This window comes from Microtus oregoni, unplaced genomic scaffold, assembly GCF_018167655.1.
Source record: "Microtus oregoni isolate MIOR12 unplaced genomic scaffold, Mior012 000050F_ref0000143, whole genome shotgun sequence".
In the NCBI taxonomy this organism is placed as follows: Eukaryota; Metazoa; Chordata; class Mammalia; order Rodentia; family Cricetidae; genus Microtus; species Microtus oregoni.
Window position 1 is genome coordinate 5,189,758 of NW_024543256.1, and position 13,455 is coordinate 5,203,212.

Consider the following 13,455-nt stretch of genomic DNA (forward strand, 5'->3'; position numbering starts at 1 on the left):
TGTGTGTATTTACAGTAGCAATAGTTTTATTAAGTCTTGACGTCTAGTGGCTGCCTCTGAAATATTATAAGGATCACATTCCTTAATGCAAAGTTACAGCTTTACAAAGAATGCCAGAGAGCAATATGAAAAATTGTCCATCATGCACAGCAATATGGTGAAGCTTTATGAGAACCTGGGTGAATACTTCATTTTTGATCCGAACACAGTAACTATAGAAGACTTTTTTGGTGATCTCAACAACTTCAGAAACCTATTTTTGGTGAGTAATGTATTTTAAAACATGGTAAGTCCTGTTGATTTGTTTTTAAAAACTTGTATTGACATCTTTATACATCTAATGACTGTACTGATTACATGTTATAGACCTTTATCCCCAGCAAGAAGGTCAACAGCCATATTATTTGTCATTTGAGATGTCTTCCTGTCACCAAAACAGTTATTTGTTAAGTGGGACTCTTAATCAGTGATATTGCCCCATAAAGTGGTTTGATTTAAATAGGACTTAGACAATTTTAAATAAGAATAGTCTTGGGGGAACCACTTCCTCCTACTTCTTGAGATAAAAATCAGGGCATATCTGAAAAGTTGAACCAACAACCCTGGTAGTAGTACAAACTACACCAAACTTTGATAAATATCTTAATTGCTTTTTATGTCCTTGCTGAAAATAAAAGCTGAGATTGGCCTTTGAACCTTAACGAAGATACATATTTAATTTTTCAGCTCACCCATAATTACTATGTGTTATCAATAAGAGAGCTCATAAAAAGTAGTCAGACAATTTTCAAACTGTGAAAATTATAAATATAATATGGATGCATAAACACATGAGTAACACTGCTATCTGTAGTTTCTCTTTCCATAGTTCAGGTCAATTAGAGATCTCAATAATTAAATGAAAGATTCCAGAGGTAACCAACTCAAAGGTTGTAAATATCTTTTATTATAAGACATTGGTATAATTGATTACTTTCATTATTATTGTTTTTTTTACTGTGGTTAACTTTACTGACATACAAACTTGGTGTGCAACTTATTGGCAGTCTTGAATTGGGTTGTTCATGTAACCTCTCTGAGCATTGATTTCCTGTAACCTATGATGTGCAAATGAAGGGTATTATTATTTATTCTCTGACCATACTTTTAATTACTTATTGAGAATCAGCTTGATTTGATGTGCTGAGCCAGACATAAAGGGAAGAAACAGTTTGTCTATATTCTATGAGTAGAGGCAGTACATTCATTAGAATTTAATGTGTGTTGACATATAGTAATATGCTAGCATATAGTAATAATACATGGTAGGAAGAAATTAATTCTGCCTGTGGTGACCAGAGAAGTCTTCATAAGGACCTTGACATTTGGACAGAATCTGGAAAAAAATCCATAGGAGTTTGACAAGCAGACTTTGATAAACATGTTTAAGGGTTTTACACCTGACCTATAAGTCAAAGACTCCTAAATCAACATCTCCAGCTTCAGTCAATCACTGATGCTCACCATGTTCCTGTTTCATGGTGAGCTTAAAGTGATTTCACTCTCTCAGGGGAGAGAAGAACCCCGAAAGAGAGACAAAAATTGGAATCGCTAGAAGTTCCCATTTTCTTAGTGCTTTGTGTGTTTGGCCTCAGGGTTCTTAGCACTAAAAGCATATTGGACTATAGATGGAAGCAATAAAATACCAGTAGTGCTGAGAAGAAAATAAGAGTTCTGATTCATGTGCTACCAAAAATGACTTCCAAATGAGCTCAGAGTTTCATCTTGGGACATCTATTTGGCATGTGTAGCATAAACAAAATGCACATGCCAAAAAAAGCTTCCTCAGCCATCTTCTGAGAGAGAGAATACAGAAATAAAGAAAAAAAGCTGACATTATAGATTAAGTCCTTTTTCAAAATTATCACCTTCCAATGATGGAAAAAGAAATTAGGAAATATCTAGGGGATACTGATCTATTCATTATTAATATCATGTATATTATCTATCACTCAGCTAGTGAGTATATTGAAGCTATTCAAGACATAGATTTATATGTTTATGATATATATATAGATATATATATAAATAGATACAGCTCCATATTAATAATGTAGATTGCCTTATTAGTTCTTTTACCTGAGATTTCATCAGTTTTTAAAATGGCATAGAGGCAACATTACTTAATAACCCCTAAATTCAAGTTGAATATTTTATGGAAGAAACTCAATTCCATATTTATGTACTGTCTAAATAAACATCTTTTTGCCTATTCTCCTTTTTGCTTCAATCACTCTACTAGTTCAAATAGTTGACTGCACAAATACTCTTTTCTTTTGAGATATTTTGAATAGAATATTCAGAACCAGTGAGCCTTATATGTTTCACCACCATACCATATAAAAATTAATTTCAGCTTTTGGAGAAGTGTTTGAGGCAAGTATTTTACTTCAATAACATTCATAGCTCCAAATAAATTATAGAAAATACTTCTTTTCTCTTTTAAATCTGTCAGATTCCTGCTGCTTCTGAGTGTGTTTTTTAATAAACAATATGTTACCCAGGCACTCAATAAATATTTGTTGTGTGTGTCTTCATTCTATACCTCATATACTAGAAATATAGGAATAAAACTTTGTAAAAAGATGTTTTCATAACTATTAACTATTCCAACAGATTTTTCCCTCAACAAAATAAATATGTGCAATAGTTTATTTGATAAATAAACTTGGGAATAGCTTTTACATAAGCATTAAAATGGTGAAGTGTTAGGAAAATAAATGGCATCTTGTACTTCTGAAATGTTTTCTTGACTCAGTCAATTATTTGTCTTACCTTATAGACACTATTTTAGTTTTGACCCACAACCATCTCTGTGATTCTTTCTACATTAGGAAAAGTCAAATCTTGAAGGTAGAATCAGAAAAAGACAACAATGTGTTCCTAAGAGATGCTAGAGTTTGGCAGAACAGAGAGAAACTTTGGTAATCCAGATTCAGTAGTAAAGAAAGTCTGACACGCTAACATGTAATTGTTAAAATATTTACTTGGTCCTATAGGGAATTATAACAACCCAGGCATTAGTATGTCATTTTAAGAAATAATATTCTGTGTTAAAAAATGATTTCTTTAAACTCTTAACTTTTGTTTTGAGACATGTTTTCATGTACTCAGGATAGCCTTATATTAGTTGGTCCTCCTGCCTCCATCCTTTTAGTGCTATGTTTACATGCATAGACCACAGTGCCAGGCTTCTCCTTTAATTTTGTAAAGCAGTACAAACACACACACACACACAAAAAAAAAACAGAAAAACTGCTGTTCAAAATATATGAAATGTTATAGGAAACTGCATTAATTCTTGGAGAAAACTCAACATGAAAAAATATTCTGTTAGGGATATTTGTGTAACCATGTTCACTTATGGGTATACTTCAAATTTTAATACATAGATATACTCTTTAACTTTTTTAAAAAAAAACCTCATATTTTATGTGCATGAGTGTTCTGCCTGAATGTATGTCTGTACATTGCTTTTATACCTGGTGCTTTCAGAAGCCTAGAACTGGAGTTATAGAGGGTTGTGAGCCACCATGAAGGTTCTGGAGATTCAGTCTGGGTTCTCTAGAAAAGCAGCAAGTTCACTTAAATACTGAGGCATTTCTCAAGTCATAGAAACATTTAATTTTAAGAAGTCCTCATTTGCCTTATGCCATCATCCCCTTGAGAGTACTTTGATCTTCCTTGAGTCTAAACTGTAACTGGTAAACAAAAATGAGCATCTTCATTTTGTTAGACTCAGGACTAAATTGGTAATATACAGAAAATTTTCATTCTTCATTAAAGGCAGTTTGAATTTAAAGAGGCAAGGGTGAGTTTTTACAAAAAAAAAAGATTGTGTATATAATTCCTGATCTAAGAGGACTAAGTTATTTGACACATTTTAAAACCTTCATCTCCTAAGCTCTTCAAATTTAAATGAATGATTAGTGCTGTACCCCTTCAAAAAGAAAAGGCAAAAAATAATGGACTTAAAAATGAAGCACTTTGTTTAACCAAGTAAAGTCTTAATCAGTAATAAAACTGTTGTATAAAATCTTATCACTCCCAAGTCTCTAGTAGATGCCTCATAAGTTTATTTCTCTTTGCTTTGCCAATAAACTGCTAATTGATATTGTGAAGATGACCTTGAGAAACTGTAAAATCTTTGGTGTGTGTCTTGAATAATTTAGTTTTCTTTGTAAGCTAAAGGTCTCCAAGTCTTGTCACTTAAGAGGCAGGTTGCCTTAGTAACAATAATCCAAACATTCCTAATAATCTCTTCTCCCCACCGCTCGTCAAACTGAACTCAAACTCCTACAGTTTGTATTCCCACGGGCACATCTGGAGTTACCACATACTTGCATGCATGCTGATAACATGTTATCTATGGTTACCCTTTGACATTTGCTCACAAGTCAGCTAGGAATTGGACAAGACAATTTGCCATATATTGCTCTAGTTCTCACTGGACAAGATCTTTTTTTCCATAAAGCTATTTTGAGTCACCTTCCACGGAAATATGGACGACAGGCCCAAAGTACAGTGTCCTGCTGTGCCAATTTTTGCCACAAGTTCTTGAGTGCTTAAGAAGTCATGATTCATAGGACACTTCATAAAAACTCTTTCTTTCCCTTCTCTCCTGACCTCCTTCTCCTTAGAAGCTCTAAAAAATGTTTTAAGTCCTAGCTTCCTGAAAGACTAATACCATAAACCCCTCACTGCCCTCCTTCCTCTTTTGTTCAGTCATCACAGCTTATATCTTCCCTTTCCTAGAAGCCAAGAATAAATAAAATGCCAGCATAAATCCTGTCATGCAAATAGAGCCCTAAGGGCCTACCCACTCCTTCTAGTTAATCACATACACCCAGATAATTCCCTTTGAGCTCAGCTGGGACCACCCTAGCTACATAGCCCTCGGTATATTTTGATCTATTGCAACTCTTTGAAAACAGGAAAACCATGTAAAATATATCGCAATTCTATTAAGTAGAATATTTGACCAGAATTCCTCATTCCAGAGCTGTTGAAAGACTTGAGTGTATTATATATGGCTATCATTGACTTCTCCTTTACACAAAGATGTCAGCTCTCAGCTGTTGTATTCTATTTGACTGTTTACTTTGGGTTACAAATGGATGTCCTATTTTTTCTGATATGATTGTTCCTTATATAGAAAAACTAACCATTATGTTATAAAGAACTAAAGGAATATATAATAATGGTTTATATAGTGTAAAGAAACCCCAAATTCTGCAACATTGTAAAGAAATTTACTAGTGTGAAGGGTTTCAAAATATGTGTATAGACTTTTCGTTAACATTATAAGACTTAAAGTATCATAAATGTTTCTCAAAATGATCAGAATTGCATATGAAAAGCTAAATTTTGCCCTTTAAAAAATCTAGTTAACTCTGAACATATTAGACAAATCATTTTAATGATCTCTTTTCATGTTAAAGTCTACTAAGAATTAGAAACACTATACAAAATGCAGTATCTTTTGTTCTGTCAATATGTCATATAGAATTTTTCATAGCCATGTTCCAAGTATAAATAAGTTATTTTTGAGTTATGCCTAAGAAGTAACATAATTATAAGATATGCCATACCAGATATAAGTTGACCTTGTGAGGATTCCTGAGACTGGCCAAAAGTACCTTAAGGTCACTTGGAGATATCAAAGTATGCTTCCTGTAACCGGAACTGGAAAATCCTTGAACTTAATGCAACCATGCTACCTCTCAGCTTTCTTAGTTTTTTTTCATTCTGCTTCATCTTTGTTTGTTTATTCACTAATCAATCTTTAATCAGAAAAGCCTCCCTAGACACTGTATAAGCCAGTTCAAAGCAGTACTGCTTAGAACTGTGCCCACTGAGCAATTTTTATCTTCCTCTTTTCCTTTTCCCCTGCCTCCTACCTCCTCCAGTTGCTGATCAATTGGTTCAAATCACTTCCTCCAAGCAGGCCTCCCCAACAGTCATTCATCTGCCCAATCCCAGTGTATAGTGCTGTAATTTTTCTTGTATAGATTAAATACAGTGCTAACAGCTAAGGATAAGTCTGGATGATTTAATGAATTAAGAAAACAATAAGTGAACCTAAGTTGCCAAAGAAAAGAAGTTGAAAACGTTTGCCCTCCAGAATTCCACTCCAGTGGGAACAAATTGTGAGTGAGGATTTGTGCATATGGAAAGCATGTAAGGACACAGGGGGCATGCTTTCATTTGGTGGGATTTAAAGAAGACTCTGAAAGGGAGGCATGTGCAAAGTGGATGCATTTGTTCCTTTATGACCAAAGATGTTCTCTCTCTTTTATTCTCCTCAAGCTTCTTTTGATGTTTTAAGTTTAGTGGTAAATATGTATTGTTTCCTAGAGCTCCATGCTGAGTTCAAAGTGGAAAAACAACAATTTTATTCCTGGAGACGTAGTTATAAGCTAATTATTACGATCTAGAGGTTATCCACCATATGCTTAGATGAGCAGTAACCAAGCTTCATTTAATTCTTATGGACTGACAGCTGTACTGAACAATAGGGCAATTGAGGCAGATTATCTAGCAAAAGCAACCCTGAGAGACTGATTTGTACGCTATTAGTTTAGGCCAGTGCATCTCAACCAGGGGTGAATTTGTCTTCCAAGGGACATTGGCAAGATCTGGAGACTTTTTTGGTTCTCACAACTAAGGAGTGGATACTAATGGCATCTGGTAGGTAAAGCCCATATGTGAATGATACCAATAATATGCATGAGTGAAAAAAGAAAAAGTCTGCTTCAGGGTTATCTGCTAAGGACTTTTGGTTTTATTAGTGTCACTTCGAAAATCCAAATTTACAAGCAAAATCTGTACTAGATAAATTAAAGCACTTTGGAAACCTTTTTTTTTTGTTTAATAATATTGTCTATATTGTTCAAAATATCCTGGTTCAGATAGTTTTTTTATTATTTTTATTATCAGCCATGCATGCAAATTTAAAGAAAATCATAACATATAGACAAAGTTACAAAAAATTGGTTATTCATTTCAAAATCTAATCGCTATTAATACCTTGGAATATATATCTTTCCAGGCATGCATATATGTATCTAAAATGTGAGTTTGTCTTCAAATCGACGGAATGTATTATGAAAGTTTAAATTCTAAACATGTTTAACTTGTGACAATTGACTGTGCTTGAGAGGAAATAGCCGTCAGAATTTAGGGGATATTGCCGTCCACTGGGATTTAGTGGATATTGCCGTCCACTGGGCTTTAGTGGATATTGCCGTCCACTGGGATTTAGTGGATATTGCCGTCCACTGGGCTTTAGTGGATATTGCCGTCCACTGGGATTTAGTGGATATTGCCGTCCACTGGGATTTAGTGGATATTGCCGTCCACTGGGATTTAGTGGATATTGCCGTCCACTGGGCTTTAGTGGATATTGCCGTCCACTGGGATTTAGTGGATATTGCCGTCCACTGGGATTTAGTGGATATTGCCGTCCACTGGGATTTAGTGGATATTGCCGTCCACTGGGATTTAGTGGATATTGCCGTCCACTGGGATTTAGTGGATATTGCCGTCCACTGGGATTTAGTGGATATTGCCGTCTACTGGGCTTTAGTGGATATTGCCGTCCACTGGGATTTAGGGGATATTGCCGTCCACTGGGATTTAGTGGATATTGCCGTCCACTGGGCTTTAGTGGATATTGCCGTCCACTGGGATTTAGTGGATATTGCCGTCCACTGGGCTTTAGTGGATAGTGCCGTCCACTGGGCTTTAGTGGATATTGCCGTCCACTGGGATTTAGTGGATTTTGCCGTCCACTGGGATTTAGGGGATATTGCCGTCCACTGGGATTTAGTGGATATTGCCGTCCACTGGGCTTTAGTGGACAGTGCCGTCCACTGGGATTTAGTGGATATTGCCGTCCACTGGGATTTAGTGGATATTGCCGTCCACTGGGATTTAGTGGATAGTGCCGTCCACTGGGATTTAGTGGATATTGCCGTCCACTGGGCTTTAGTGGATACTGCCGTCCACTGGGCTTTAGTGGATAGTGCCGTCCACTGGGATTTAGTGGATATTGCCGTCCACTGGGATTTAGTGGATATTGCCGTCCACTGGGATTTAGTGGATATTGCCGTCCACTGGGATGTCTTTAGTTGTGATAAAAAATGTTAATTGCCTCAGTTGATGGTGTCTTTTTTACCAGCACTTGGTCTTGGCAGCTTGCTGACAATCACTGTGGTTGTACGCCACCTATAAAGGGACCAGTGGAATCTTACTTTTGTTTTAAACACAATACACCCCTCATATTTCCTCAAGACAAGGATCCTTAAATCAGTAATGGTGGCTGGATACCCAGGCCCATTCCTAGCATTTCCTAGCACAGTACCTGCTGTGCCTTTTGATTTAAAACTATTACTTACCTAACAACAGTGTCTGTCTGTTTATAAATGAAAACTGTTTATAATATAAACAATTGGTAATTACCAAAAAAAAATCCCTAACAAAACTAATGTTGTGATTTAAAATGAGAACAGATATCCTGAATATATCTATGTGAACATGTATTTTTCCTTCGTTTTCTTCACATTTTCTTCATGATCAAAATTTCAATAGTCTGAAATAAAGTCTCTTAAATGGTTTTTTGTTATTGTTGTTTAAAATGCTTGAACCATATTATAATTTTAGTGATGAAACAGCTATTATTTGTATTGATGTATCTCCTTTGATTTGCTTTCCATAAGAACTCTTTTGTGGCATTCAGGCTTGCCTGGTATTCTTTATGAGTCAGTAAGGGGAAAGTCAAAGAATGAACAGCATTCCTCAAAATCTGGAAATGGGCCAGCCAGCCTTTTAAATATTTGCATTTGAAATGGAAGCTGCTCAGTCTGTTCTTTGAGGAACCTTCTTAATCCTTGTTATATCTGATTGAGAATTCAATTTGATGGCATTATTGTATTTTAGTTTTCAAATTCCACAAGTAGTACACAATGACTCAAACTTACTGAAACTAGGGTAGGTGGAATTTGATATGGTATGTTTGTTTCCCCTCTATTGCCTACTCTTAATATAAATTAGAGATGTATAAAAACTACAATATTATCTTAAATATGGATATCATTATAAACATAATTGTACTGGTGAACAAGATGCTATTTTAGATAGAACATACAAATAAATGCCCCTCACAATCTTTAACCTTTAATTGGAATGCTAATTAATTTTAGTGTCATAAACCATCTTCAGTTATTAGATGACATATACCAGAAAATACTTCCAGATACTTGCTGCTTAGTCTAAAATACAAAACTTAAAATTAACTTATAAATAAAACTTTAAGATAAAATTTCTTTACTATTTCCTCCTCATTTAAATGTTTTCTTGATACTATACTTAAAATTTAAGAATAGAATACTTTCAAAATTGTATACTATTTGAACACTGAACAAAATAATTTTTAAGTAGCTTTTGGTAACAGCTGTGATAAATAGGTGAAATTTATTTATAATTATTACTGTAACTTTATGGATATACATATTATGCTCAACAATTTTTATGTTTGAAAATAATTTGGGATTTTTTTTTGTTTTTTGAACACGCTATTATGTTTTGGTGTTTGCTATTTTTCATGGTATTTCAGGATGCTTTAGGCAGTCAAATGAGAGAAAATATGATAAAAATTGGCTGAAGAATATAGTTTTTCTCTCTTAAACTACAAGAACTGTAGAAGAAAGGCAGTTGATTCAGTACCTTGTTGATATCTATAAATCAAGATTTTGCAAAAACTGTCTGTTTTGTCCCTGTGGGAAATTTGACTGGCACTTTCAAGATGGTCATCAACTTATTCCAGGCATCACAGGGACATACACTAATATTTTATAAAGTGATGTTACATACTATGAAGATTTCTTTCTAATTTGGGAGAAAAATTCTTCTGGAAGAATCTATGAAGAGTTTTCCTTCAGATTCTGTTAGCCAAGATTGGGTCATAGCCAACAGGTGATGGTATTGATCTATTACTGGCAAACCAATCACTTTTATTGTGAAAGAGCCTTCTAGTACTTGTGTAAGTAGTTACAGAATACATCTTGGGAACTGCAAATAGAAAGCATCTTTCTGTTATCCCTCCCTGTTGGTCTTCAGCAGAAGATAGTTTTGCTTTTCTTACTTGCTTGATCACTTTTATCATTCAGTTGATTATTATTTATTATGTACTTACTTGTAAAGACACTTATCTGGGCCCGAATACTGTGACTTTAATTTTCTTTGGTATATTAAAATACACAAAGGTCTCTGCTCTCATGGAGTGTGACTTGTAAAGTGAGACAATAAACATAATCAGGGAAATTATACTGCATGTTAAAACATAATGACTGGGGAAAGAAAAGCCGTACCAAACAGAATGGCCAGCTAATAACAGCTGAAAAATATCTGTATCAGTTAGTTACAAAGTTTTAAAATATTTTAATTTCCATGTTATAAAATTTCCCTTAACTGTAAACCTCACTAAATATTCCCTGTTTAGGAGACTTCATTTAGATAGCTTTCCTAAACACCCTGTATCATTGGATGTATGTAATATATGACATAGAAGTTCAGATGAATTCTATCCAGTGAGAAGTGTCTTGCCAATGGTTCTGTCATCTCGAGGATATGCAAATTGGAACTTTACCTGCTAACATGGTACAGTGCCTCCTTTAAACAAAAGCTAAGTGTAACAAAGGAAGAAAACCATGAAAAGAAACCTGTATTTTTCCTAATGCCATTTCTAAATATATTGCTTTCATCAACTACACATTTAAACCTTTTCTTTTTTAAATAGAAAAAAAAAAGCAAGAGGATGACGATATGTTTTCCTTTGGGTTCACCCTCTTATTTAGCTTCTCTAGGATCACAAATTATAGGCTCAATGTCCTTTATTTATGGTTAGAAGCCAATTATGAGTGAGTACATCCCATGTTCCTCTTTTTGGGTCTGGCTTACCTCACTCAGGATAGTGTTTCTATTTCCATCCAGTTGCATGCAAAATTCAAGAAGTCATTGTTTTTTTACTGCTGAGTAGTACTCTAATATGTATATATTCCATACTTTCTTCATCCATTCTTCCATTGAAGGGCATCTAGGTTGTTTCCAGGTTCTGGCTATTACAAACAATACTGCTATGAACATAGTTGAGCATACACTTTTGTTGTATGATAGGGCCTGTCTTGGGTATATTCCCAAGAGTGGTATTGCTGGGTCCAGGGGTAGATTGATCCCGAATTTCCTGAGAAATCGCCACACTGCTTTCCAAAGTGGTTGCACAAGTTTGCATTCCCACCAGTCTTCATCAGGCAAGGAAAGGAGACTGAGACAGAGTCCCACATTGGAGCACCGGACAGAAATCTCAAGGTCCAAATCAGGAGCAGAAGGAGAGAGAGCACGAGCAAAGAACTCAAAACCGCGAGGGGTGCACCCACACAATGGGAATGTTCTATTGGGAACTCACCAAGGCCAGCTGGCCTGGGTCTGAAAAAGCCTGGGATAAAACCGGACTCTCTGAACATAGTGGACAATGAGGACTACTGAGAACTCAAGAACAATGGCAATGGGTTTCTGATCCTACTGCACTTACTGGCTTTGTGGGAGCCTAGGCAGTTTGGATGCTCACCTTACTAGACCTGGATGGAGGTGGGCGGTCCTGGGCTTACCACAGGTCAGGGAACCCTGATTGCTCTTTGAGCTGATGAGGGAGAGGGACTTGATTGGGGGAGGGGGAGGGAAATGGGAGGCAGTGGCAGGGAGGAGGCAGAAATCTTTAATAAATAAATAAATTAATAAAATAAAGAAAAGAAAACAAAGCAAGAAATAGTAATTCGGTAGTACAAGTAGTAATTTAAAAATGTCATCTCATTCTCAGCATCTGTGTACATCAGGGTCTCCTAAACTTAGGAGACCAGCCATTAACATCTCTCAATGAATGTCTAGACAAGAAGCTCTGACAAAAGGTGTGATGTATAGCAAAGCTTGTACTGGCATCAAAGCATATTGTAGTGCCAAAAGAATGAAAAATTATAAGTAACCTATAAAGACATTGAGTTCATCTTGAATTCCTTCCCCCTGGTCTTTGTTCACTTCCAAGTGTCAGTAAGTTGACAGGTAAACTAATTCAGTAGTAATGTGTCACTCACTGTATTACATATATGCCCTTTAAATTCAGGATAGTGTTTTAAGCCAGTAGAACAATTCTGTCAAGAACTTCTGGCAGTACCACCAATGATGGAAGAAATACGTGAGGCAGCCTCTTGTATCGCTGAGAGAACATGGTTTATGTGACCGTCTAATATTTCTGGTACTAGAATTCTCCTTCCTTTCCAAAAATGATTAATCTATTGTGATCTGGTAATGTAGCTTTCTGATCTTCAGCTTTCAATTTGGCATCCTTCAGGATTGGCCCCCATTTTAATATAGATCAGAGAACAGGCAAATGAATGTCCTTATAGCAAATGTAGCCTCCCCTGTGTTTTTGACCATTTCCACTTCTCCACTACAGTGGTGGGGCTGTGTAGCTGAGACAAAGGCTGCGTGAAACACAAAGCTACAAATACCATCTATTCCTCTAATTTCCTTTAAACGTGTGTAGGGCTTGGAGCAAGAACTCAGTGGTAGGATGCTTGCCTAGGAATGTCTGGCTTCAATTCCTAGTCCTGGAAAAAATGTTGGAAGCCTCAAAGTAAAGGTATGGGGGGAAATTGTCAGACAGAATTCATACAAATCAGACAGTCTCTTGAGTGTTACCTTTCAAGTGCAATCCGTCTTAAGAATTGGGATGGCTTTAATGCGATGGAAACTTCCAATATTTTGGCAGAGAGAGGGTCAGTTTAGCTGGTGAGTTCCCATTTGTTCCATGCCACATTTACTTTTTTGTATAGTGCCCCTTAAGTAGAAACCACATTCATCTTGCATGTTAAGCAGGATGCCAATAGAGGTGACCTCAGGCTTACCATGTGAGACTACAGTATTCATATACTGTATACTGGCAATAGTATTCATACCACATATTCTTCCATGGAGACTAAAGGTCCTTGGTGCCTTAGTATAAGAGGTACACAATAAATGGTTCTTACTTCATTTGCCACCTATTTTACATTATAACATAATATACATAGATAATGACCACCAGAACAGTTTTCAGACAATGTTTCTAAGTCTTGATTTTCAATAGAAATAGGTTCTCTAGATTTGGAGAGAAGTGATTATGTAAGACATGATAGAGATGAGATTTGATAATATAATAATAATATCACCACATAGAAGGGAAATTACAGTATCCTTTCAATCTTAAACAGAAACCTTACTATGGATAAAATAATAATAACAGTTTGATTGAAATATTGCATAATGTTTCTGGATAATACATGTTCCTCTGATTTCTGAACTTTTCTGTGTTGCCATGTTAAT

At 35.7% G+C, this 13,455-nt stretch overlaps 1 protein-coding gene across 1 annotated transcript in view; it reads left to right on the forward strand.

Moving 5' to 3' along the window:
* LOC121437087 (protein diaphanous homolog 2-like) overlaps nt 1-13,455 on the forward strand; it is a 441,828-nt gene that overhangs the window by 221,256 nt on the left and 207,117 nt on the right. Inside the window, 1 exon segment of the mRNA XM_041636931.1 lies at nt 98-262. Within this exon segment, the coding sequence (XP_041492865.1) occupies nt 98-262 (165 nt within the window).